General features: G+C 46.6%; 9 protein-coding genes across 9 annotated transcripts; 5 read left to right on the forward strand and 4 right to left on the reverse strand.

Annotated features, from left to right (window-relative positions):
• Positions 1 to 289: 289 nt before the first annotated feature.
• On the forward strand, positions 290 to 910 carry N7446_004112 (uncharacterized protein; the record flags this gene model as incomplete). The annotated part of the gene is made up of 2 exons (XM_058512861.1): positions 290 to 631; positions 668 to 910. The coding sequence occupies 2 exons, from the start codon at positions 290 to 292 to the stop codon at positions 908 to 910; spliced, it is 585 nt and encodes a 194-aa protein (XP_058374190.1).
• Positions 911 to 1,724: 814 nt separating this feature from the next.
• N7446_004113 (flavin-containing monooxygenase) lies at positions 1,725 to 3,625 on the forward strand (the record flags this gene model as incomplete). Its single annotated transcript, XM_058512862.1, has 4 exons — positions 1,725 to 1,889; positions 1,944 to 1,987; positions 2,055 to 3,356; positions 3,424 to 3,625. The coding sequence occupies 4 exons, from the start codon at positions 1,725 to 1,727 to the stop codon at positions 3,623 to 3,625; spliced, it is 1,713 nt and encodes a 570-aa protein (XP_058374191.1).
• A 2,634-nt stretch (positions 3,626 to 6,259) lies between these two features.
• sld2 lies at positions 6,260 to 8,002 on the forward strand (the record flags this gene model as incomplete). Its single annotated transcript, XM_058512863.1, has 2 exons — positions 6,260 to 6,410; positions 6,489 to 8,002. The coding sequence occupies 2 exons, from the start codon at positions 6,260 to 6,262 to the stop codon at positions 8,000 to 8,002; spliced, it is 1,665 nt and encodes a 554-aa protein (XP_058374192.1).
• Positions 8,003 to 8,348: 346 nt separating this feature from the next.
• N7446_004115 (RING finger domain protein) lies at positions 8,349 to 9,424 on the reverse strand (the record flags this gene model as incomplete). Its single annotated transcript, XM_058512864.1, has 2 exons — positions 8,349 to 9,178; positions 9,232 to 9,424. The coding sequence occupies 2 exons, from the start codon at positions 9,422 to 9,424 to the stop codon at positions 8,349 to 8,351; spliced, it is 1,023 nt and encodes a 340-aa protein (XP_058374193.1).
• A 188-nt stretch (positions 9,425 to 9,612) lies between these two features.
• On the forward strand, positions 9,613 to 11,554 carry N7446_004116 (rRNA 2'-O-methyltransferase fibrillarin-like protein; the record flags this gene model as incomplete). The annotated part of the gene is made up of 5 exons (XM_058512865.1): positions 9,613 to 9,766; positions 9,830 to 9,877; positions 9,946 to 10,127; positions 10,183 to 10,451; positions 10,504 to 11,554. The coding sequence occupies 5 exons, from the start codon at positions 9,613 to 9,615 to the stop codon at positions 11,552 to 11,554; spliced, it is 1,704 nt and encodes a 567-aa protein (XP_058374194.1).
• A 468-nt stretch (positions 11,555 to 12,022) lies between these two features.
• N7446_004117 (uncharacterized protein) lies at positions 12,023 to 12,250 on the reverse strand (the record flags this gene model as incomplete). The annotated part of the gene is made up of 1 exon (XM_058512866.1): positions 12,023 to 12,250. One exon carries the CDS (start codon positions 12,248 to 12,250, stop codon positions 12,023 to 12,025), a length of 228 nt encoding a protein of 75 aa, XP_058374195.1.
• Positions 12,251 to 15,707: 3,457 nt separating this feature from the next.
• Positions 15,708 to 16,682, reverse strand: N7446_004118 (RTA1 domain-containing protein; the record flags this gene model as incomplete). The annotated part of the gene is made up of 3 exons (XM_058512867.1): positions 15,708 to 16,105; positions 16,180 to 16,428; positions 16,508 to 16,682. 3 exons carry the CDS (start codon positions 16,680 to 16,682, stop codon positions 15,708 to 15,710), a joined length of 822 nt encoding a protein of 273 aa, XP_058374196.1.
• Positions 16,683 to 19,985: 3,303 nt separating this feature from the next.
• On the forward strand, positions 19,986 to 20,924 carry N7446_004119 (uncharacterized protein; the record flags this gene model as incomplete). The annotated part of the gene is made up of 2 exons (XM_058512868.1): positions 19,986 to 20,020; positions 20,078 to 20,924. The coding sequence occupies 2 exons, from the start codon at positions 19,986 to 19,988 to the stop codon at positions 20,922 to 20,924; spliced, it is 882 nt and encodes a 293-aa protein (XP_058374197.1).
• A 1,290-nt stretch (positions 20,925 to 22,214) lies between these two features.
• On the reverse strand, positions 22,215 to 25,497 carry N7446_004120 (uncharacterized protein; the record flags this gene model as incomplete). The annotated part of the gene is made up of 4 exons (XM_058512869.1): positions 22,215 to 23,551; positions 23,613 to 24,431; positions 24,501 to 24,969; positions 25,042 to 25,497. 4 exons carry the CDS (start codon positions 25,495 to 25,497, stop codon positions 22,215 to 22,217), a joined length of 3,081 nt encoding a protein of 1,026 aa, XP_058374198.1.
• Positions 25,498 to 26,563: the final 1,066 nt, after the last annotated feature.

The following is a 26,563-nucleotide window of genomic DNA, read 5'->3' on the forward strand; positions in this document are numbered from 1 at the left end:
TTACTTTTTCCGAACACCACAATGATAGGGCGTTGTTTTTATTTGCTGCACGTCGTAAGTATGCACTGCAAAGTGATGAGCGCTTGCAGACTGCAGTTGCTGCATCACACGCATGTCAGACGACTCCCCGTCAGCTAAATCCTCGATTGTATTGTTTTCATTCCTCTTGCATCGGTCAGAGGTTGGATGTCGGCCATGAACCGCTCGTATTTAATCCTCGAGGTCGACCGTTGTCGCCAGTTCAAACCAAGAAATAATCTAAGGCGTCAGTCTCACAGCGAATTTCTCAATGCCTGTTCATAGTATCCTCAGAACTTTTATTCTGGTGGCGTCGTTGGCATCTCTGACCCCAGCGGCATCTTTTGACCACACACAAACGTTCAAGGACTTGCAAGACCTCCGGACTCGCATAGATTCTATCAACAGCTGCCTAGAAACATATGATGGAGGCACTCTAAAATCTCTCACATGCGCAAAAGATCTGTATGGTCTCATGGTGACTAGTACAAGTACACGATCTTATTATGAAAGTTCTGGTCCTTTCTCCGATGAGCAGCTCCCTGAATTTTTTGACAACTACCACGCCATGCGGACCAGTATTCAGAAGACTCTCAGAGCTGCCACTTCCAAGGTATGTTCGCCCTATATCTTTCCTGTCTTCCAAAAGTTGGGTATTAACGTGCGGCCACAGAGCTCTCAACTTGATTCCGCAGGATTCAACCTGTTTGCTCACAGCATCATTCAGACCTTCTCGATCCAGCGGGGCGTGTTCGAAAAATTGACTAAGATAAAGGTTCCACTGGCCAACCATTCCATGATTGCTGGGCCTGTTGACAGCCTTGATGCTGAGTTTCAAAACGCTCTTTCTGGGTTTGCTCGTGGTATTGGAAGTATCCTTGGATCTATCTAATCGATACTCTGGCAGCTCAAGCTCTATTGATGATGCTTTGTTCCGATACCCAGGGGCTTTATATCCTTAAAGCTACGAGTTATTCTCGCTGTTCCTGTTTTTCCACTATCAGCGCTCGTGGGATCTGGGTTAACTAATTCATCTTTTCGTATGATCTTGTTGAATTATAGTGCATTCTGCATTTGTATCAGATACAGTTATATAAGATTGAAAGATCTTTGCGTGCGATTTGTTCCCACCAGTATGGGACATACTCTTTGATTCTGACACAAAGAAACGATCAGGTCGATTAACTGTCATATCTAATCTAGTCACATATTTGCAGCTAAGCTCTGTAGATTGGGTCAATGCTAACCGGGTACAAATTAAAAAAAAACTCAAGTCTTCCCATTCATAGTGGTGTAAAGGAGGTAAAGGAAAGTCCTCTTACATTACGAAATCTATTTTACAGTAATTAATACAATACTAGCTTTTGGATCCTCTAATAGCACATGCTGCATCTTTAGGCGGCTGCATGATGCAGCCGGGTTGCAATTTGAAGCCCAGATCGATAAATTAATAGATCAATGCGAACTGCCCCAAGTATGAATTAGTATCGGTATTTGCGTTGCATGAGCTTATCGTGAAGCAGGCCAATGTTCCAGTTGGACCTTCCCTTGGTAATCCGTGTTGTATTATTGTTTCTGTTATTCATCAAGCTTACGCACCCCAGCAGCACCTAATATCGACATTACTATTACTGTTGGACAACTTGTACGTTTATTCTCATTGAAAAAATTCCCGTCTTACTAGTCTACTCTTGGATCATGGGAAGATGTCTAGGGAATCTGATCACGCATTCAAGGCTGATGGGGAGATTGCCTCCTATCCAATACTCATAATTGGGGCTGGGATATCCGGCATTGCAGCAGGTTGTCAAGTGAAACGCACACTTGGGGTTAAAGACTTTGTGATCTTTGAAAAAAACAATGACATCGGCGTAAGTATTCTTTTATCTAAAGATATTCCTTAGATTCATTACTGACTATGAAAGGGAACTTGGTTTACGCATCGCTACCCTGGTGTTGCCTGCGATGTGTGAGTAGGCGCCACGTATTCCCAGATCACCCGACAAATCCCCAAACATGCTAACTCCGCCCGCTAGTCCTGCAATCCTTTATTCATTTTCGTTTGCCCCAAATTATAATTGGTCGACATTGAGGCCGTCAGGAAGGGAAATCTGGAAGTATCTCGCGGACGTCTGTGAGCAATACCACCTTTCAGATAACATTCACCTGAACACGGAAGTCACCGAACTTCATTGGGACGAAGAAACACTAGAGTGGGAGGTAAAATTTCAACGTCATCCAAGCCTTAGGAAGGGTACCATTCGAGCCAAAATTGTCTTGACTGCTGTCGGAAAACTGGTCAACCCAAAGACATCTGAAGATATTTTGCAGGACGTCCATGGCGTTGAAACCTTCCAAGGAAATGTCATCCACACATCACAATGGAATGAATCACTGGATATCCGCAAAAAGAATGTTTTGGTCCTTGGCACGGGCTGCTCCGCGGCACAGATCGTACCTCAACTGTTGGGAACAGACTTGGGAGCTGATTCTGTGACCCAATTGATGCGATCTCCTCCCTGGGTTGTTCCAAACCATCTCTCTAAGAAGCACATTGGCTGGTGGGAGAGATTCATGCCCTCCCTCACGCGCAATATTCCTGGATTCGCACAACTTGTTCGAGCAACTATTTTCGTTATAACGGAAACCAACTATTTTCGTTTCATAAGACCAGGCGTTAACGCCCGGATTCGTCGAGCACAGAAAGCGAAAGCACTTCTCTCTCATATGAAACGAGAGGTTCCATCCCAATATCACCAGATTCTCACGCCTCATTATGAAATGGGTTGCAAGCGACTCGTTCATGATGATGGGTGGTTTCACTGTCTTCATGATTCAAGGGTAGAACTTTCCACGCTATCACTCAAGAGCCTGGGCCCCAAAGTGGGTGTTTTAGGGGACGAGGATGAACAAATCACAATACCACTCGACGCAATTATTCTCGCGACAGGCTACGATACATCGACATTGCTGCAGCCTATGCGCATTATTGGACGAAATAGGATAGACCTCCATGAGCTTTGGAAGAGGCGAGGAGGACCACAGGCCTACATGGGGGTGGCACTTGACAACTTTCCTAATTTCTTCTTCCTTTTTGGCCCAAATTCTTCGAGTGGACACACCAGTGTGCTTGTCGGGATTGAAAACGCTGTCAACTATACTCTTCGGGTTATCGGACCAATCGTAAAAGGTTGGGCAGAGGCATACGAGGTAAAAGAGGCAGCGTGTACGAACTGGACAGATATTGTTCAGCAGTCTTCGAGAGAGCGTATTTGGGTCAATGGTGGATGCGGGAGTTGGTGGGTTGATGAAACAAAATGGAATGGCATGGTATATCCGTGAGTGACTGTGCTTTCATGAACGAGTGCAACTCAATATCCCGGTGCTAACTTGGCACTTCTACAGTTTCTCCATGCTTTACGCTACTTATGCCGCGACATTTCCCATTTGGGATGATTGGGTCCCTACTTACACCCCTGAGGGTGTTCTCCAGAGAAACAAACGCTCAAGCACTACATTGGTGACTTCAGTGAGCCTCGCTATTCTCATGATGTGCTTATATCATGTTTCATGGCATGAAATGACAACTGTTGGTTTGAAAGCTTAACAAGTTTTCTCAATGAAATTTATTTCGTAAATGATGATCCCGCCGCGTTAGAATACATAAATGTATTTACAGACAAATTGAGCCAGCAGAAAGCCTGACCGTTTTGACCTCAAGTCAGATTCTTTCATGCGAAGCGCTCTTTTATTGGCACTTAGATCGGGTAGTTTCACTATAAATGCACATCCTGTACTCAAGATGCCGAAAACGCGGGGCTTGTATTATTCCTTGCTTTTTTTATTTCTTCCTCATTTGAGAACGGGCATATGCAGGCGCATTGTTACCATAATAATCCCTCTCGCTCTTCGTTCATCCACCGGCTTACTATCCAATCAATTATTGACACATATAGTCTGAATCTGTCAGATTCAGGTCTAAGTTTGCGTGCCGTATGTGATACGCGCTATAGGCACTTGAAAATTCTTTACGCACCCTGCGTAAAATTTGAGGATTGAATTGTTGATTGCTGCTTCCTTATAAGTGAACATAACAAATCTCACGAATATCTTATTCTTCTCGTAGGCTTCAGACCCTCTGTCCTCGAGTGATAACAGATTTTGTCAGAAATGTTTCACCAGGTCCTTCTCGTGTCAGATTATGAAGCCCTGAAACCTCTTATCGGTGACATGGGTAACTTATGGTTAAACCTAGCTCAATCTCATTCACCGGCAAATATTGAATTCTATGGCACACTTTCTGTCCAAGTTTGCTCATTCTGGGCGGGAGTTATCATCCTCACTTCAGCAGATGTGATGGGACCATCGTTTCTTAAAAGTTATAAACTACAGTCTCCCTCCAAACAACCCACCGTTGGTTTCATCTGGAATTGCATTCCTACCCTTATACGAAACCAGCTTCTCACGACAACTCTCCACTTCTTGCAACTGAAACTGCTTCCTCAATTGACAGGAAAGTCTACGGTCTACCGATTTGAAACTCATCTTCCCTCTATTTGGGAAATTGTCGTCGGATTGGTGCTTTGCTCCATCGCTCGAGAGGCTCTGTTTTACTACAGCCACCGGGTCTTTCATTGGCCTATCCTCTACCGACATATCCATAAAGTACATCATGAATTTAGTGCTCCCACGGCTCTTGCAATGCAATACGCACACCCAGTTGAACATATTGTATCGAACATTATTCCAATAGCGGCCCCAGCGAGAATCTTCAAGGTGCATATCATCACTTTTTGGATATTTATCATTGGATCCATGGTGCAGGGATTGCTTGCTCACTCCGGATATGACATACGGACCATCATTGGGACCAAATCCAGCACTCATGATATGCATCATGAGTTGGGAAATGTCAATTTTGGGATCATTGGCTTTTTAGACAAGATCCATGGGACAGATCCGAGTGGCAGAAGGAAGAAAAGGCCACACAGAGTGCCTGCAGACCGTTTCAAGTCTGAATAAATGTACATTCTGACACTACTGAGCGCTTTTATTGGAAATACAGTGTGAAATAGCAGCAATGGGATAATACATATGCAACTGTAATTGAAGTATGTCGACAAATGAGAATATAGACGCGATTCAAATATGTGGAGGGGTTTCAACTTATGATACTGGACCAGTCTCTAGTGCTTTTGGATAATAACGCACAGCTAAACTGGTTAAGTATGTCGAAGATATGTAGAAGAAAGGAGAATCTAAGAAGAACCTTATGCACACTCTTAAGAGAAGATGAATGACTCTATGACTTATTGGAAAGTAACGGCGTAATACAACAAGGGTCATAAATGTGTATACAGTGCCACTGATGAAGTATTGGACAGTCTCGACACGAGACCCAGCTTCAAAGCCAGTATACCGTTTCAGCCATTGTTTTTGTCGTATTTTGGTCTCTCTGTTTACGCCTCTTTTTTACGCATTTTCGAGTGCCTCGGATTGTAGTTGTTTAAAATTGGGTGATTAATCATATTTGAAATGGGCACCGCTAAGTCTCACTACGTTACGTTGTTCAATTATCACTCATTATGATCGCTGTCAAACATGCAAGATACAATAGGTTGCAAAGTGAAGACTATTTCCTATCTCTACAGTTAGCGGAGCTTTTCGATGCGGGCCTTCCGATTGACGGGGTTTAATCTGGACTTACTTTGGGTCCAACGATGACCTTGACTATATCAAATTGACGGCTGTTTCTACTCAAGTTCCTAGACATACGCTGCAGAGGGCAATTAGGTCTCGTTTCAAAGAAAGGGTGCGCGGGAAGGTGGGTGGATGGGATACTAGGATACTAGGAAATGTATATATATACGGAGCAACGAGAAATCCTGGTTGCACTGCGCTTTAATAGGAATTTTTGAAAGTGCTATTACAAAAGCAAATAGCCCATTAACGGAGGAGTTATCATTTCAAATCCAGGAAAGAATCGATACTTGTGCTTGTAGAAGTTGAGAGATAACTTACGTACACGCATTCAAAAATCTTGTATTTCCAGGTTTACATTTATGTAGCTTATTAACACAGAAATCATAATATAAATACTATTCAAGTGTAATTAAGCATAGATGTCTGATCTTGAAAGGGATCATGTGACGCGCAATGTCACCGCGTTAAGTAGTTTCGTGACGCGTCGGTCACTTTGGGATCCAGACTTCGACCCCGATCTTATTCTCAGTATGCGATAATGGCAGACAATGTTCTAAATTCTAGTGCAGAGGTCGCTGCTCAAGCTGTCAATATTCGTGCCGATTTAAAAACATGGGAGAAAGCTTTCGCGTCAGCAAATGGGGGCAAGAAAGCCGGACGCGATGATATCAAAAAGAACCCGGATATCGGTAGGTCGAGTCTTTCGCGCCGCAGCAAGGACCTCAATGGAATCAATAACTGATATTCAATCCTTTTGGGTACATTAGCGGCGAAATACAAAGAATACAGTCGACTAAAGGCCCTCGAGGCCTCCCTGACTCGACGCGAAAACCGCCGACAGGAAACAATAGAAAGCCACTCTAAAAAGCGGAAACACGCATCACCCACCGGTCCGGATGACGCATATTCCCAAACTACCCCGCGCAAGTCCTCTAAAGGCCTGTTTGCGACTCCGTCCAATAACCGCACCTCCAAAATCCACCCTGCGCAACTCGATCCGTACGATTCACCATCAACCCTTCGCAGACTCTTCAGTCCTAGCACACATCAGACAGCGCAGTCACCATTGAAAGCTGCAATCGGCCCAACTCCCCAGCGCGATGGGAAAACACTGGGTCTTTTCGATATGCTATCCGAGTCGGGAGGGAGTGGAGGAACGCCCTCCGTAAAGCGGCAGACGAGTAACCTAGCTGCGGGATTCAGAACACCATCCAAACGAAGGCCGGTTGAGACGATTCCAGAGGATCCAGAGGAAGAGCCACAGCAGGAAACACCAAGACTGGCACGCACCCCGGCTTCTTCGACTAAGCAGTTCTATCTTGCGAATCTGTTTGCGACACCGACGACAATGCGCTATGCTGCTATGGTGGAAGCGGAAGATAATGAAGAGGCACAGAACAACGAAGCCTCACACCCGACTGATATATCACCACAGGCTGCTCACTCTGGGACACCCACCTTTCTTCGTCGTTCGAATTCCGGTCGGTATCCGTTACCCAGCGCAAGCAATGGTGGCCAAGGACTCAGTCCTATTGTCTCGCGAAAGCCACAGCAATTCGCCAGTAAAGGATTGTCACATTTGGTCCAGGGACTGCGGGACATGGAAGAGGACCGCATGGAGGACGATTGGGAAGTGATGCGTGAGATGGAGGAAGAGGCAGAAGCAGAAGAAGCGGCCAAGAACCAGGTCGAGGACAGTCAGAATCCGGATGTCAACCGGAAGTACAAGAAGAAGGGCCAGAAGCGGACGACACGGAGAGTGGTCATGAGGCCGGTGGTCAACCAGCCTAAGCCTAAGCAGCAGCCCGCTCCTGCCGAGGAGGATCTTTTCTCGGGAAGTGACGATGAGTTGGCAGCCATTCCAGAGACGCAACAGGCGACTGGTACCAATGATGCCAATGACGGCTGGGATGATGTCCCCAGTGATATTGAGCGTGCGGAAGAAGATGCTGCAGCTCCAAACATGTTAGAGCCTGAACTGGACACAGAAGCAGAGTTTAATCCAGACTCGGATGATGACCCTGAATTCGGCGAGAGGCCTAAGCCTGTATCTAGGACGAAGAGTTTCTCGGAGAGGATCAAGGAGGCTGTATCCTCTTCTGCGGCGAAACCGAAGGAGCAAGCGTGCCTGGGTAAACCTTCCAAGACTGCTGCTGCGCCTGAAGAGAAGAGACCTCATGCTCGAAAGGTTAACCCTCAAGCTCATGCGAACTATCGATCATTGAAAATTGGGAACAGGGGAAGTTCACGGGGTAGAGGGGGACGCTTCCGCCGGAGATAGGCGTTCATCAGCCTTGGTTTGGCTTTCATGATGTGACGAATGCATTCATATTCAGCATAGGTACTAACTATTCATTCGGAGTCATTCATAGCATGCATATATCCCTGTCATTTTGGACTAAGCGATTTAGTTACCTCCAGACGCTTAGGTATCGAGATCATAATATTCATATTGGCTAAACTCGCTGAGGTATCTAATTGCATTCCAAACTTCGTAGATGTTTATTTGCTACGCCCAGATGGCCATTCTATCAAAAAATGAGATGAATGGAAGACATGCTGAGGCGATTCCGAGGCAGCCCGTTACCACACCCAAGCTCCGCTTTGGAATCAGATAGACTTCCCCGTCAATACGGGTGATATCGTTGCTGAGCATGTTGCAGCCGCCTAGACCGATCAAGCGCCTCTTGAGACCGTGATCTGTATGGCCGTCGTCGAAACGATTGAGCCCTGCCCCGATTGCTCACAGAACGCGGACTGCGATCAAACTCATGAGATTCCCCTTCTCCTCTGTCGGAAGTACCTCGCGCAGTATTCGGATACTGCACATGGCGGTCCCAGTCCTCCAAGGATGTGTAGGGACTTCTCAGCCACGCCTGCAATTCATGGATGAACAAACGAGCATTCTCACGTCCGATGAAATCGCGCAACAGCTCCTCCGCTTGTCCAGTACTACCTTTGAGATCGACCGTTCGCAAAATGGCGATGACATACTCAAGAAGAAACTCGGCATTGTTCGCTCTGCGATTCTCCAGCCGTTGGTGTCCCGGACGTGACACTTGCTGAGGCGTCCGCTCTTCCTCTTCCGCCTCGGGGTTCAAGAAGCTGAATACTTTCAATTCACGGCGGATCCACTTCCGAGCTCGTCTCACGAGCTCTTCATCGCGATTGAAGAGATCCGGTGTCATTTCTCGGTATTGCGATAGGCGATTGGTCCCGACACGCATGGAGTATGTTTGATTGCGATACACATTGCGCCGGCGTTGGAGCGGATCATCGGGCTGTGGACGCGGCGGTTGTGTAAAGTTGCGCCCTCCTCGCGGGCCATGACGAGCTCCTGGACGCGATCGAGGTGCCGTTGAGGTGGGAGGCTTCGTGGTCCGCGGTGGGACCTTGTACAGCTTCGGGCCTTGCGGGGTTTGGACTTCGTATTTCACGGCTGTCAGCTCGCTCTTACCTGTTGTACTGTCCGTCAGCTCCAGTCAGAAGACACGCGCAGTGTGTCCTTACATAGTGGACAGGTAGGCTGTTCCTCCAGCCAACTGACGAGGCACAGGAAGTCGAAGTTTTCATGATGACATGGCTGTGCCACGCAGGGTTCGGTGATTTTGTCTAGACAAATGACACAGGGATTGGCGACATCAGCCTCCTCCACCTCCTGTAGAGTTCGTTGGAGAATTTCCTGTCGTACATCATCGTCCATACAGAAGGTTGGTGGAGTCACGTTCAGCGGGCGGCAAAACCTCCCCGGCGCTTTTCTTCCGCGAACTCAGCTCTTTCCTTGTGTCGTCGCCTCGTCGCTTCATCGCTTCGTCGTTTTTTTTTTCGCGATTCAACTTTTTCTTCGAAATGCGCTAAGACTATCTTTTTCTGACTTTACAAGGCCATAGCATGCGGTCTGCCAAAGCCGTCGTTTCTGAGAAGCTTGCGCGCCTTGGAGCTCCGAACATGTCTCACAGCACCACCAGCGGAATGCACGCCTCTAATAGGCCGCACACCATTACCTCGCTGCGGCGCTGGTCTATTGTGAATAAGGAACTTCCGGGTAAGAACCCAAGCCTAATCAACCAGCCTTGGGAAGTACTGACAAACGCGATTATCACTACAGCTATGCGCAAGATCCGCGCAATTCACGTTTACGACTTCGACAATACCCGTGAGAACCCCTGAAATTGATTTCGATTTCACCATTCTCAAACCGTCGCTAATAGCTGTACCTTCCAGTATTTCTAAGTCCCTTGCCAAACCCGCAGATCTGGCATGGATCATCTATCGGATTCCTTCAATCAGTCGACCACTTTGCCAATGGAGGATGGTGGCACGACCCAAACATCCTTGGTGCGACAGGCAAGGGCATGGAGGTTGAAGAGCCCCGTGCATGGGAAAAATGGTGGAATGAACAAATCGTGTGACTTCCGATATACCTTGCACCCCAGGAACAGATCAACTAACTTCCAAAAGCTTCGCTTGGTGCGCATGAGTATGGAACAGAAGGATGCTCTCACAGTACTGTTGACCGGCCGCAGCGAGGCTGGCTTTGCCGATATCATCAAGCGGATGGTTGCAAGTCAAAAACTCGAATTCGATCTCATCGGTCTCAAGCCGGAGGTTGGTCCGCACGGACAGCGATTTTCGTCGACCATTGAGTTTAAACGGACGTTCCTTGAAGATCTGGTTTTCACTTACGAGCAGGCTGAAGAGATCCGCGTTTATGAGGACCGCGTCAAGCAGTGAGTCATGAGAGGATACTTCGAGTGTCTTTAGGTGCTAACAAGCTGCTAGTGTGAAAGCATTCCGGGAATTCTTCGAGGACACGAACAAAAAACTTCAGATTGGGGCCCTTGCCACCACCACACGTGTGCCCATCCTCGCTGAAGTCATCCAGGTATCTGAAGGCTGCACATACCTCGATCCTGTAACCGAAACAGCTGAGGTGCAGCGCATGATTAATTCTCACAACCTTGCATTGCGCGAGCCTTCTCTATCCACGAAGAACATACGCAATGGGCGTTTAAGCATCAAACGGGTTGTGTTCTACACTGGATATCTTCTTTCCCAAGAAGACTCAAACAGCATGACTGAAAAATTGCTGGTTCCAGCACTACCCCCCGGTCTCGCTGACTCAAATGACCTCAAATACATGGCTAACAGCATTCTAATCACCCCACGCCCAGCTCCTCGCTCCATCCTGGAGAAGGTTGGAGGCATGGGCAAGACAATCAAGTGGAAGGTTACCGGTACCGGAACCTTTGAAAATAAGATCTGGGCTGCCCGCGTGGCACCCGTTTCGGCAACAGAGCCGTGGTATACGGATAACCCACTGCCGCTTGTAGTACTAGCTGTGCGCAAAGGTGCTCGCCTCGTTGACGCAGGGAGAATTCAGAATTGGCACCCTGCTTCGGCCGACATGGCCATGACATTCGACACTGTTGTCGGAGAAAAGGTTGTCTTGAAGATCGAGACCGAAGACCAACACACGATGAACAAAAGCCATAAGCGACGTTTCCAGGATCGCGATGACAGTACCTTGGCTCACACCACCCATGCCAGCTACGAAGGGCAATTATCTCACGCCCGTGGCAATCACAGCTCCCACCAGCGTGGTGGCGGTCATTACTTCGACGAAAGTCATCGAAGAGGAGCCTATCGTGGCCGTGCCCGAGGTAACGCACGTGGACGTGCCAACAGAGGTTCCCGTGGACGAGGTCGTGGCCGTGGTGACCATGCAGCATACCACTACAGGTCGCTAGATGATTATGGCGATGCTTCCCATGGTGACAGGGGAGGTCATGGCGGTGATGCCGGACGAGGAGGATATGCTATGGACTATTGATTTTCAAAAGCTCACCAAGACTATTGGACACCATTTTCTGTAGCTTTCCGGGATTTCCTCGCGTCGGGGTTCGGCGTGCATTTGCAATGGGTTGGCGCAGAGTACGTCATACCCTCCTATCCATATTTTATGATCACAATTCAGCACTAAGGTGCTCGCCTGCTCAGGTAGAACTGTTCTTATCTTGTACGCATAGCTTATGGATATCTTCTTTATTTGTGGGACTGGAAAACTCAAATCTAACAACAAGGTCGAATCCACATGAAACTAGCATTTCGGTATCTCGCATAGTTTCCATGAGGGCTGTTTACTTGTCTGACACTGAAAGCCCGTCTCGGCTTTTGCTGATTACTGTTTTGTAGAATAATCACAACATCATTGGCAAGAGACCATCCTTCGTTCGCTCTCTGATCGCGTCGGCAGTGTTTGGATCATTATATTCAAACGCGATATCGGCACCAAACTCTTTCACCTCTTTAATGTTGCGAGGGGAGTTGTGGTAAGAACTTCATAGCCAGACAGCTTGGCAAATTGAACTGCCAGAGTTCCAGTGGCTGTCGAACCTCCGTAAATCAAGGACACCCGCTCATGAACTGAAATTGGGGAGACAGGCAGAGCAAGTTTGAGACTTTGATAAAGTCCTAGGGCAGCGCTAGTAACACCAAGCCCCAGCGTCACAGCATCTTGGAAGCTCATTCCGTCGGGAATCCTATATATTCGGCGAAGGTTCCGTCCTCAGGCTGTGTGGTGCCGGATCCGTGTTCGAAACGACAGATATAGTCGCCCTTTTTGGAATGGCATCTTGTACTGGCTCTGTGTGTGTGAGATTGAAATTGGATTTCAGGTCGGCTGAGAAATTTCATGCCACGGCAGGTAATCGCTGGGATATATATGGGCTTATGTATCAGTCATTTAAGGTATAAGTTATAAGTTGGTATAGTTAACGGTTGATAGGGTACAGTCGACCAATAAAACCTTTCCAATGTTCCCGGGCTGGGCGAATCGGGTCTGCGCCGTATCTTCAATACGTGATGAGCGAGGCATGGAGATTATTTCCCTCGGTGCCAGTCAATGCCCGACAGGCGACAAAGAATACATCTACCCGCGAGGTGGTGGAGTGGACGGACGGTTTATCGTCAGTGTACATCATAAAAGGCTGAGAAGTATGTTACTTTGCCTGTCTTACACCGCCGTAAAGACATCTGGGGAGCGGATGCGGAACCAATACAATACAGATCATTGGGAAGGAAGAAAATCTGGATGGGAGTATATCCCCTTCAACGGTGGACTTCGTATATGCTTGGGCCAGCAATTTGCTCTTATTGAGGCAGGAGATGTGGTTGCTCGAATGGCCCAAAGGTTTGATGAACTGGATAGTTATGACTCCCAACACACAAAGCTAAATCAATACAGCATCACTACAGCTTCGATAAACGTATTCGTCCGATTTCACGAGGCTGGAAAATGAACAGTGGTTGTTTATATTCATGTATCACCAGTTAGCTTCTGATTTTTTTTACTCAAAGCAGCCATTTTCAATGAATAATAACAAGGCAATGTTCGGATCTGGGTCATAGTATGACTAGTACAGATATTGGGTCAATTGCTTGGCGCTGTACAATAAATCACTCAGATCATGTCATTCCGCAAAGACAGGACAGGCTGCTCGCGTGCTCCTTTAGAAAGAAACGAGCTGCAGGGCTAAAAGGAGGCTCACTGGTACTTTAATGTATTTGATTGAATCCACGGACCATGCCGGAATCTTCAAGATTCCAAGGGTGTCTGTAAGGTCCTAACCTAGCACAATGACGGGGGACTTTCTAACCAGTATCTCCGCTTATCCATACTGGACGGCTCCAAGGCGTCGCGGTAAAGTCTCAAGGTCAGTCCAGGCTGAGATAGAATGAATCATGTCAGAAGATGTGAGTATTCCTTATGCTAGGAATAGGTAAAGATTCCGGAATTGACGTAAAATTTTCATTATACCGTATGTAGAACTAAGAAAAGCAGTCGGAATTGATGGCCGTTCAAATTCACTGCTGAGTTCTCCGGCTGGAGACACGATTGAGTCCAGTCATTAGATTCGGCAATCCAATAATCCTTAAGAAAAGGTCGTAGACCTGGATGGTCAATTACATTGTAACATCGAGCCCCACTTCTTTCAGAACCCAGATCGCTGATGGTCTCCAGTACCCGTCAAGAAGATTCCAAATAGAACGTGCAAGATGTAAGCTCCAACCCTCCATCCACCACTGGTGTCTGGAATGATGAAGTATGAGACAATAATGCGCTAGGATAACGAGTGCCATTGGGTCATGTCCCCTCAACAAGTCCAAATACTTGTCTGTGAGTTCAAATGGCCATCTCAAAGCCAGTTCAACCCTACGGGGTTTGTCCTGGAATATTTCCATCAAGTCTGTCAGATAGTCAATAGCAGAGGCATAGCAACCTGTGTCGTGAGTGCTGATTTCCTTTCCACGATTCTCATTGAAACGCTTTAAGGTCGAAAAAGCTTCCTGAATTACATCAGAAAGGGGCCATCTTATCTTGTCATCCACGCGTAGCAACACGTCTGAAATTCTCCCTTCTTTGACCCAGTGCCATGAGAGGCCTATCACTTCGCGGAGCCCTCTGCATAGATCGAACCCTTGAAGAAGATCACGGATGGGGTCATAAGTCTCTGCGAATGGAGAACAGGGCGACATCGCGAACGCTAGTTGAAAGAGTATGCCGGAAAAAACAAACACGATATGGCTGTTCTCGCGGTCGAGCGAAAGGACTTTAGGCCGGAATAAAGCGAGTGCACGATTCTGGTGCTCTAAAGCAATAGAGAAATAACTCGAGCTGTTACTTCGGCTCTCTGTTCGTGCGATGTGAAGCGCAGACAATGCTAGCACACCGTGAAGCACGAAGGGATATGTCAGGCCCTCTGTGGGCAAGAGAAATTGGAATACATCTTCAGCCTCTTTGGTATGTGCCATCGTCACGTAAGTCGAGGAGCACCAGTGGAGAAGAAGCTCCATGTCGCGAATATTAAGGTCTGAGGTTTGTGGAAGGTTTCCTGCACCCTCCGCCTGTTTGTTCGGTATACATGTATGATCCTCTGTAATAGATGTGGAGTGTGTCTGAGCGGATGCAAGAAAAGGATGGATCGGCAATGAGCAAGGAGAAGACTCTTCGGTATTCGAGCGGGGTGACATCACGGAAGCTTCTGAGGCGTACCGGCAGGTAGTACTTCGGTTCATGCAATTCGTACATTCAGGGCGACGCTCATCGCACTGTATGCCGTCAGTGATTGGATAAGATACTACATGCATAGCTGATGTACGAAGTAAAAAGGTTCGCGTACCTTGACTCGTCGGCGTTTGCAAAGAATGCACCCGTCGCGAGATTTGCGATGAGACCGTCGTGACGGCATGGCAGAATCGTGTCAAAATTAAGAAGCTATCGGGAGTGACAAAAACGAGTCAAGTGGGATTATTTGAGGTGTGGCTGTGCAAGCTTGAAAATGTAAGGAAGGTATCATCCAGTGGGCCCGCCCTAAAAGTATGTTAACGTTAAATGAGATCTAGATATATTACCTAAGTCATTCCACCTGCACATCCAGGCATCAAGATTACCCCATTCAGCCGCGATTTCCATGGTTCGGGTTTTCTAGTTTCTGCTTGAACTAATTTCTAGGCTCTGAAAACTACACAAGGGTTCAGACTTTTTCATATAACTACCGAATAGGAGCAAATAGGGGTTTGCAATGCAAGAAGTAATGTTTATTGCAGACCAATGGATACCAAAAGTGGTTATTTTGTCTAGTTCAGTGGTCAGCCTTAAACGCGTGCTCCACTACCAGTAGTGCCTCAATAGCTTGAACAGAATACCTAGCATTTTATAGCAGTGCTTTACATGGATCACTTGGATCAACTAAGATCGATTTGCCCTTATAGGTGACATGAAATAGGTTCAAATGATAGGCGGTGCATTGGCACAGCTAAACGCTCCTGACTTTGCAAATATGCTCAAATTATGTCTCATTTCATTACACGTAAACCCCTTGTACCCAAACCTGAACAGATGAAAGGAAAAAAAAAAAGAAAAAAAAAAAAAGGCAACGACCCAACAAATAACGAATAATCAATAATGCCACATTTATATAAACTCATGAGTGCTTACCCCGCGAAAAGGCGAGAAGTTCACTGGGGTGGATGAAGTTGAACAGTAGCATAACCGAGAACATCAGCAATCCATCGAAAACATACAGGAATACCTCGTGGCGGAGCAGGTATCCATTGTTCCCCATGGCGTACTCGACTGTGCGAAATATGGAACGAACCATGATGAGAATGTTGGCAACGTAGAGAACCATGACGTGCTTATGCCATATACCCGAGAGCGCGAGTGACTGTTCACTTGGTGATTTGCGAAGGCGAATATGGAAAATAGCACTTGTGATAATGAAGAAGCCGAAGAAGAGAACCTGGATAATCAGGCCTGCGACGACGATCTTTTCACCCAAGTGAAGGGCACCCCACGAGCCACCAGCCATAATTCCTCCACCTATAGTCCCGCATATGCCGGTTAGCCTGCTCCATTGCTAAAACAATAAAACCTTGGGAAAATTCTCTGCTTACCGGCTGCTTGCACTGAAAAAGATAAGATGTCCCCAGCGACGAAGAATTTGGTCAACCATTTTTTCTTAAAGATACAGAGCTTCTCTGAATCAAGACGGAGGATCATTCGGCCCAGTATCATGTAAATTGAAGCGGCAAAGAGTGCTGGAGCAAGCAGAAGGAGCAAACTTTGCTGGATATAAGGGCCCATGGTCCAATTGGGACTCTCTTGGCTAGATAGGATGCGTCCAACATATCCAACCCATTCAACTACATTAGGAAATTCATTATGTCAGTTGGGTTTCCGATTCACGATTCAGAGATGAAGGGAACAAATAGATGCACTTACAGAATCCGCCTATGACAAATGGAATGAAAAACCATGTGCGATGTCTGGCTAGTTGATAAAGATGTGCAAACGTTGTCAGACCGAACAGTACAGTGAAAATGATAGCCGCAACCAGAGATGGGGAGTATCGGTAATAAGCCCATGCTGCAGTTTCGTTGCCAGACTGAGTCGACATCTTCCCTTCAACAAGATAGCTGCCTTATTATAATTGTAAAAGGACAAACAGGGCAGAGGATATGAGAGATGGAATTAATGAAAGTAAACCTTACGGCCCTGTTTGTTCTTATAGTCTTCCCTTCAGTTTATTTTGTTGGTTCATTTTCGTATGCTTTCGTACACTAACGGTGCTATGGGCGCCTGGAAACCTATTACTCCTTATGGCGGCTACTCCGTATAGTAACCGTACTGTTCTTATACGGAAACTATACAGTGGAATTTACCGATGCCAATAGTCTGGCTTTCAGCGAACCCAAATATTACCGTATCGTATTCGTATCTTCTTGCATCTGTAATGTGTAGAGGATTCTCCGAGACTGTTCCGTCATTTGCCCCATCAAGAAAATTATAGCAGTGGCCCTGCAACCGCATGCCCCACCAATGGACCCTTGGCGTAGGATGTGGGGATAGGAATCAGGCAAAGGCTAAAAATTTCTTATTCGGCCTCTCCGTTAACAGTAGAAAGTGGTATACATGCGGCGGTACTCCGTACTAGTAGCAATGCTTTCGTATTCGTACTCTAAATTTAACATCTTCTGTGGGAATACTAGATGGAAAATATCCTCTTAACCCACTAGTGGCAGCTATCAAGCTAGGTGTTAACTTGGGTTCGGCTATTTTATCTGGGAAACAACTGTTTATCTGTTGGGTCTTCAATGCTGTAAATATATATAGTCCGGATTGCCAATCTTGAACCCGGTTCTGTGAATTTCATTCCCTCATCTTCTCCTGGATCCAAACTAACTCATTTGACGTTGGCTCCGTTTACTTCATTGTAAAACAACCAACAAGCAGCGGCCCCAAGCTAGAGTTGTTCTTCCTTTATCCATCGCCCACGTCGGCGGCTCGTTCTCTTATACGCAGCTCAGCAATGGCAAATGATGATGGGTTTGCCCTTTATAACTATGATCCAAGTATCGCTGCCAGTGTGATATTTGCACTAGTCTTTGCCACAAGCGCAGCACTTCATATTTGGCACGCTTTTTTCAAGGCCAGAGCCTGGTTTTTTACCGCATTTATAATTGGCTCCATCAGTCAGTATCCTTTTCATTCTGCGATGTGCTACACTCGCCTTCTTCTCGAAGCCTGCTAACACAAATTAGTGATGGCTGCGGGATATATCTGCCGCGCTATTTCTGCCAAAAGTCCAGAAAGCCTGGCTCCGTACATTAGTCAATCACTTTTGATCCTCCTTCCTCCTTCACTTTACGCAGCGACGATCTACATGCTATACGGACGCATTGTACAATGTACGAAGCGGCCCGAATTATCTATCATTGCTCCCACAAAAGTCACCAGAATCTTTGTTATCGGCGACGTTATTGCATTCCTCTTACAATGCAGTGGAGGGGGCCTCATGGCTATATCTGGACTGTCTAGCATTGGCCAGAAAGTGATTGTTTTCGGCCTCATTTTCCAGCTACTCTTTTTTGGGTTTTTCCTCTTCGTGTCAGTGAAGTTCGCACTGCGAATTCGTCAAAGCCAAGGAGGCTTCTTAGGAGCCCCTTGGGGAACTCTTCTACACATCCTTTTCCTGATGGCTGTCCTGATCATCTTTCGGTGTGTATACCGGGTGATAGAGTTTTTACAGGGACACGATGGATATCTCGTTTCACATGAGGTCTATATGTATCTCTTTGATACCCTTCCTATGTTTCTTGTACAGGTGCTTTTCCATCATTGGAAACCGTACAAAATGCTGGATGATAGCGCTACGCTTGGGAAAACTCCAACCTATGTTAACCTTCATGATATGAGTTGATTGGATATACCATTGAGGAGTTCGTGGACCAAAGCGTTTGTGTACTTTGTTTGTCCGGTCTGTATCATGCACGTTATGGAAAATGATATACACCGTGGAGTATTGTCAACTGCGACAGGGAGGAACAGTCCTAAGGCATGGACACACCGAAAAAAGCACTGTGCGAGTGAACGGGAATGCTTTTATAGTGAACACAGCTCGTCCTATTTGTATAGTGATGCTTATAACCCATACGACCAAATGTTCTGCACGAAGTACACACATTCAGCTCTCTAGTTAATTCCGTCTCCGAAAGGCGTGAAAATGTTTGTGACATTTTATTGCATACATACCTAGGCAATTCTTATAACGTGCAATGCTTTACCAAACACATTACAGATACTTGGACGCCGGTACGGTCCGCGATCGTTGTCAGCGCTGATTTACGGCTTTTTTGGTTTACTCTTCACCCTTTGATATCGAATATAAATTCTGTATCCGTTGTTGACTGTCGAGAACATGGCCACCTAGGATATACTTGAGATTTTCGATATTTAAGACGAGATTAATCCCAAATGCCTGATAGAGGCGAGTGTCCGACAACGAGGTGGGATCTTTTACACAGGGGGAAGATGAAAAGTGAACTTGAGTTGATGGAATGTATCTGAAAATATCCCTGCGGCACAAAGACAGGCCCTCATAGCATCAAGATAAGCTATAATGGGCCATTTAGCTGCGCAGTTGCGTCTCTCGAACAAGCCAATGGATAATTGCACTGCCTACATAGTCCCTGTTCTTACTGACGGGGATCCCCGGTCGTGGGCTCAGCTAGTTTCGGAAAAAAGACAGGGAACCGAGATTTACTTCGTTTCCATATGTGAAGACCAACAATTGATGGACAATTGGATGAAAACTCAAGTTGACAATATGAGACAAAACAGCGAAAAATCCCCGAGTTCAACGCCACTTGACTACATAAAAATTGAGCATCAGTCCAGTACCAGCCTCACGTGAATCTGGAACTGGTCGACCGTTTCATCTTAGTGTACGATTACGAATAAGATAGACTTTTAAGGTTTGCCCCTTTAATTGGTCGAACGCTCAGAGTTGATAGGGCCATTCAAAATTTCTTAGAGTGGACCTCGGGAGCCACCCGACTCGTAATCGTACACTAATGCACTTGGGTCCACCCAACATCGGCGTGATCAACCGCTAAAATTTCAATCATGCCAAACTTTGGAAGCTGCCTAGTAGGTACCATTTCGACAATATGCTTGAGGTATCACTTGCATTCATTGATCGTATGAATTCGATTTAGAGGTATTATGAAAGCTTTAGAAGTATCCCACCATTAAAGATGAAACGAATACGAGCAGACCCAGACGGGATTTAAGTATCGACATAAAACCCCTCAAGCATTCATTGACGAGGCAACAGAAGAAGCATTCACTTTCAGAATTTTCTCTTTCACTCGAATCAATCAGTACTGTTTCTGTGCGACTTGAGCCCAATACCGCATTCATGGACACTGAAAGCGATGCAACAAGTGACGAGCTGTAAGCGGACCATCAAAGCTGTTTCTCCAAAGTTGCATGTCTAAGCTAGGAATTTAGGCCAACACCACAGCCCACACGAAGCAAGATACAAGCGAGCTTCCTGATCGCACGACCACCGCCGAAATCGTCACTTTGCCTGACACCTAAGCTCTTACTCCAATTCCAACAACTCACAAGCAACGGCCGGTCCCGCCCAGTCATGGAACTATGGCATCCATCAATTCGCAAACCGAAATTGACGCCTGACTTCCACCAGCGCCCCAAAATGAGGTCTGGTGACATCTATGCAACCTGCGATGAGCCCTATATCATCAATTCGCATAATGTGCGCAAGCAAGCTGGGAGATCTCCAAAGCAACGGGATGAGAATTGTATCAGTCCACATAAGAAAGATGTCGTGACCGTAATGTGCCGTTCACGCGATACGACACAAGTATCGACGATAAACTTTCGCAATGAGCAATGCACATGGCAGGCCAGTGCACACCCAGCAGGTCCTGCAAACCACAAACTGCGTTATCGATTTACTCTCAATGATGAGCACAGCGATGGAAGGTTTAGTAGCCGAAGTATGAGCATGCAATGGGAGAAACGACAATCTGATGGTGGGGATAACGAGTCGACAGGGGAATGTGAGTCAGAATATTTTGTCCTCTGCTTCATTGATCACAAAGCACGGCGGAAAGGTCGCATTGCTACCATGACTCAAAGTCGGTTGGATGTCCGTGTTCGTAAGACCTCTATCATAGAGCATCTTCAGGCGTGTTTGGATTTGACAAGGTCAACTGTTAGCGACAGCGAATCTTCTGAGAGGTTGGAAATCTGGTTATACACGCACGTTCTTCCAATGGGGACATGGGTTGCCGAGGAGGAAGGATGGCTCAATCATCCACGATATAAATGAAATCAATGATATGCGGCTTACTTGGATAAGATATACAGTGTGGATTTTAAGAATTAAGTTTGGAGTCTAGTTAGCACCCACTGATCCCGAGGTCCATCACATGGTGCCACTTGCAGCCAAGTCTGAGCCCGGACTAAAATTTACTCGAAGAGCCCGACTCTAAGCACGCTCGTAAAAGCGGTGCCAGGTAAGATAAGCGACGTGACCAAAGACAATTCTGGGATAAGCAGTTGAGGGAATAGCAAACCTTGTCATCGTCAAGTGAACTAAAGCCCTTTCCATTTCCCTTGGGAAGTGGCTCATTGCTCTCATTTCACTCTGCAGCTTCCGTGTACTCTTGATTGGTTCTCCGTGCATCCCATTGTTCTTCACGAACTACATTGGTTTTAGGTTTCTGTTTCCCACCTCTTTGTCCTAGTTAGAACGAGATCGGATGGCCGGGGCCAAATAAGGCTATCAACCTAACGGAAGAAGATGCATAAGTAGGAGATCTTCCTGTGAGGAGACAGGCGGGTAAATGGATTATGATCTGTTACTGACCGAACCACGTCCATCAAAATTCAATTGAGTGTGGTGTGAGCGGCAAAGAAAGTTTGGAATACCCTACCACAAGTATCAACTTCCAAGACATGCATCCCATATCATTTGGCCTTTTTGAAAGAAAAAAAGTTAGCATCAAACTACACACATCAAAGATCTCTTCTACCAACCGGCTGCCACTAGGCGATCATGAAGTCTACATGCTCTACTGCGAGCGCAAGGGGCTTGGTGTAATATATATGGGAGAAGCGGGGGTCGATGGGTCAGAGCTGAAACACAAGCTCAAGAATCAGTGTTGTCTCTGATAAAAACTAGCGCAGTTCAATGGCCTGACTTGTTCCAGGCTTGAAAAGATTCGATAGAATACCGGGTTGTTTTCATCATATGGCGGAAGGAACCTGTGATATGTCGTTGCAGCAGACTTGGTATGAAAGCGACCTTTCACTCACACAGCAGCTTGTAAAAGGAATGTCCCGCTAAAAGCCTCCTGTTTGGAAATACCACTGACACCCATTAGAATCCAATCCTGCAGCGTACCGAATCCCTGCGCCACACGCAAACCACGCGTCTTGTTGTTTCTATCCGGGTAGCAAGTGGTACCCTATCAAATAATGCAGTAGAAATAAAGGTCGATTTGGTAACAATGAAATGTATGAAGATACTCAAAGGCCGACTTCTTATTCAACATGGATAGTGAGACTCCACAACTCGCCAATAGACACAGACTTCTGCTCATACTGTCAGGTCATACTAGTCATCCACTCTGCCCGATGCTGCAACCGCCATTTTAACATACGGCACGATTTTTACAGTGCCCACCAGTCCATTCTGGACCAACCCAGGTAAAGGGTCAGGGCCCGCGATGGTGATCAAGGGGGGCAACGCTGACATCTTAATCTGATCAAAGATGCTTCTGAGATAGTTCCACATAGTGGTTGGCACAATGGCCAAAATCTCATTCTGGCCTTGCTTTATATATGGACTGATGTTAATCCTGGGTGCGTTGTAGTCAAGTGGCGGTAGTTCCTTCCCGTTGATGCGGAGGCGAAGCGCGTGTGGGATCCTTGGAAGGATGATGTATGCCCCATCAGCCGAGCCCGTACATGGTGGCCAACTGAAGCTAGCGCTATAGTAACCGACTCCTGAGGCGTTGACTAAGCCAGGGATTTTTGTCCAAGATGTGAGCGATGACAAATGATGCGTCGTGTTGTACTTTGACGCAACCAGTGAAGCATCAGAGATATTAGACGGGGCTGCCCAGTGCTCTGCAGTCAAAGACCAGTTGGAAATTGGAAAGCTGGACGCGGCTGTTGGGCCCCGAAAATCACTGTAATTCCTGCCTGTAGACAGAACAAGAGGCATTTCGAGTCCTCCAGCAGCGATGTGGAGGTCGATCAATCGTGGAGAAGTTGCACTGTAATTGTACCCGAGAACTGCAGAAGGCACCTGAATGGCGTGAGAAATTGGGTTGAACGACTTTCGGATTTCCTCCTTGAATCCGATAAGGGCTGTCTGATTTGATTCCAGGTGGAGAGGAATAACCATTTTGCCGTTGGCCTCGTGGTAATTGATGACCGGATTGACGTCCCCAGTCCACATGTTAAAAAAATACGGCGTTCTCCCGCTGGATACTTCGATGTGTCCTATGCTAGCCTCCCCATCATTAAAGATGAATGCAAAGTGCATATTCTCATGCATAGACTCACGCCAGGTTGTGTACCATGTACCACTGGATTGTACTCTGAGTCGAGGATCCAGACTCAGTGAGGAGAGCTTATCAGCAATTTCTCCATTGGCGACACTGTAGACGTTTTCTGTTCCTTTCAACGAGTAAATCGCCCTTGTAAAGTTTGTCTTGTCGCTTGCCTCGCCAGTCATATAGTAGGATGGATCTCCACCGCTCAAAATGACCGGTAGTCCAGCCTCTGCAAATCTTCGAACCTTGTTGATTGTGGCAAGTGTAACGCGTGTAGTACTGGGGATGACAAGAGCCTTGTAGGCAGGGCCGTCCGGAGCAAGGATCCCTTTTCGAACATATGCTTGAGGAATGTCGAAATTATCAGGAGAGATATAGCTGTAGCTGTACCCTGTAAATCAGTAGTTCCCTTCAGTATTGTGTAACCTGTAGAATTTTCATGTCATACTTACCATCGTGAATAATGTCCGTAAGATTCGCCAGGCTAGATGCAAATGTGAAGTCTGTCGCAGACTGCTTATTATAAACAGCAACGTCCGTTTTTAATTTGCCTGTCTGTTGGCTGTATTGGAGTCTGCCAATATACCCCAGAGCATCCGAGAGACCGTGGGTCCATGCAGGCTGTTTATCTGACCACATTTCGGAATAGAAATATGAGAAAGCGGTGTAAGCTGGCCATGTTGTTGACCAGTAATTGCCACTGTAAGGTTGACCGTGGATCACAAATTGATTGACTCCCCCGACAACAGCGCGGTTGATAGACCACAGCAGACGGGAGATCAAATACTGGAATGCCTCCATAGATACTGCACCTATCTCGTTGGAAATGACTCTTTTGCCAGCCAGTACGGCAGGCCCAGAAAACTGTCTGTAGGCATCGATGTTGTCCATGAAACCAAGGCTTTCACACTCGGGCGCATTCACAAACGGAATACTGGCCTCCATGTCCATGGGAAGATTATAGGACACCTGCGCAGACATCTGTAGGTTTAGAGATGACTGCACCCATGCTGTTAGGGTCTTCAGGTACTGCCTGTATCCTTCCACCAACGCGGCTCGGTAATCATTGACAAAGCCAACACCTTGGTCAGGGGTGTCAAGAAGACACTCAATGGCCCCAGGCTCAGATGCTTGCATTGCAACGTTGTTGTTCCCAAAGATGATCAGAGGTAAGTACTTGATCAGGCTATATCCGAACTTCTCTTTAAACACACTGGGAAGCGATGGTGTCCATGAGATGTTGGATTTAATTTCCACACTGTCTTCCCAAGCTGCAAAAAAAAAAAAAAAAAAAAAAATCATTTAGCACTGACCCAACATGACAGAAAGCCTAAACATACCATAATTTCCGACCTGTGTGAGAAGAGATTTGACGTTTTCATTCAAGATATGTTCTTCCCAAAACCTGATCACGGTCTCTGCACCCCGGGCGCTGAAGTGGTCAACGTTGTAGGATCCATTATCGAAAACTGTTTTTGACCCGTTTTTCGATACCTCCAGATTCTTTGAGTGGGTCAGGTGTTGGTAGAATGCAAATAACCGATACCGGGAGCTGTGTAGACTTGGTGGAAAGGCAAGAGATACGTGACCGCCTGCTGACACCTCGGATGTCCGGTCTGCAAGCGTATCATCTTTCAGAATAAGTCTGGAATAGGAAGCAACTCGGGTGCCTGAAGGAAGAGAAGCATTCTGTATGTTTTCTGAGGAGACCATCTCCGCCGATACCAACGCGAGGAAGTCTCCACTTCCCCAACCAGGGATGTTTCCTCGAAAAGAGCCGTCCGCAGCAACTGCCTCTGACGCAGGGACCTGTGAGCGTAAAACAAGATTAGCTTTCGCTCTAGTTCATACACACTCACCCGTACTTAATTCGGCTCTTACCAGATCCCACTGTAGCCCTTCATCTTCGGGATTGGCCGGTACGCCTTGTCCTTGGTTAGGGCCAATAGCAAAGTCCATCACCAAACCAGCATCTCGATGAGCTTCCAATGCGGTTTGAAAGATTCTGTTGAATGCTGGTGTACCAAAGCCATATTTAGACCAATCATCCCCCGGAGGAGCACCCCCAAGGACACCACCAGAGTTATAGAATGGCAGAAATTCCACGCCTCCTACGCCAATAGCTGCTCCCGACATGATATCACGTCTCACTGTCGTCTCTTCGACACTAGAGTCGGGGACCCAGTATCGAAACCGAGGACGGAGAAGTGCGGACGGATTTTGGAAAGTCCCAGGATTAATTTCGGCAGTAACTTGATCATTCGTATCTGCTTGTACCAAATGCACAGCCAAGGCTGATAAAAGGGCTGCGCGAGGCAGATATTGTGATATAAACATCATGCCGCCAATTCCAAGTAATGAAAATCTCTACTAGTAATCAAAATCCGTGGACGGGGTATATCGGGATTTAAGTAGTGAACCCGACAAGGCGCAGTGAATCAAGTAGCCAGGGTTTGATCAGTACTTTGTTGCGCTATGTATCCTTAGGTCTATCCCGGATCCATTGTTTCCGGTCGAACAATAAGAGACTATTTCGGGGAGATCGACACCGCACGTAACCACGGATTTATTACGTGTTCCATATTTCGACATTCATTCCTTCCTATGAATTCATGTTGACCTCACCAATAAGCAAATGAAGATTGTCTTCATAATGGGACCGAATATTGCAAATTTAAGGATTCTAGCAGCAGGAACATGTAGCTTGCTTCCCAAGAGGAAATCCGAGAAAGTGCTTTGATGTGCATTATGCAAGGCACTATAGAATACATATATCAATAGTGAAACCACGCTTCAGCGCACTATGGCCAAGCCGTCAATCTGGGTTGGAGGCGAAAGGTAACAGGCAATAATGGACAAGCAGAACGACTTGCGACATTACATGGCTCCGCTCGAATAACCACCGACACGTTAGGATGGGATTATGACGAAATGCCAATCAGAAAAGCCGCTAGAGAACGAATACGACAAGGAACCCCAGTGAACCTATCTACACGTCTCAGTATGGCCATGAATGCGGAGTTAATATAGTCCTTAAAAGTCGGCGGCGCTGGTGGAATTTCGCAAACTGAAACAAACTTTCGACACCGTTAGTGTACGATTACGATGGATCCGCTTTTCAGCCTGGCGGTCCCGAACAGCGATTAGTATGACTCGGACGACAGCAAGAAAACTTTCACTAAATCCATCGAATATATTTGTTTTTCTGTGGTAGAGTTGTAGTCGCCCTTTCGTATTGTACTTGAATCTTAACCCTTTCCGTGAGTTACGATGATGGGACTGTACAGAGTTTATTTATCACCCGCTAGTGTCAGGTACTAAACTAGGTCCGTGCCTCTGGATCGCTGCCCCGTCCATTGTTCAATTACACTGGCATATCTAGATCCGAGTTAGGTATTTAGAT

The sequence above is a fragment of the Penicillium canescens genome (genome assembly GCF_028828765.1).
Source record: "Penicillium canescens strain IBT 15451 chromosome Unknown utg000003l_segment0_segment0, whole genome shotgun sequence".
Lineage (NCBI taxonomy): Eukaryota > Fungi > Ascomycota > Eurotiomycetes > Eurotiales > Aspergillaceae > Penicillium > Penicillium canescens.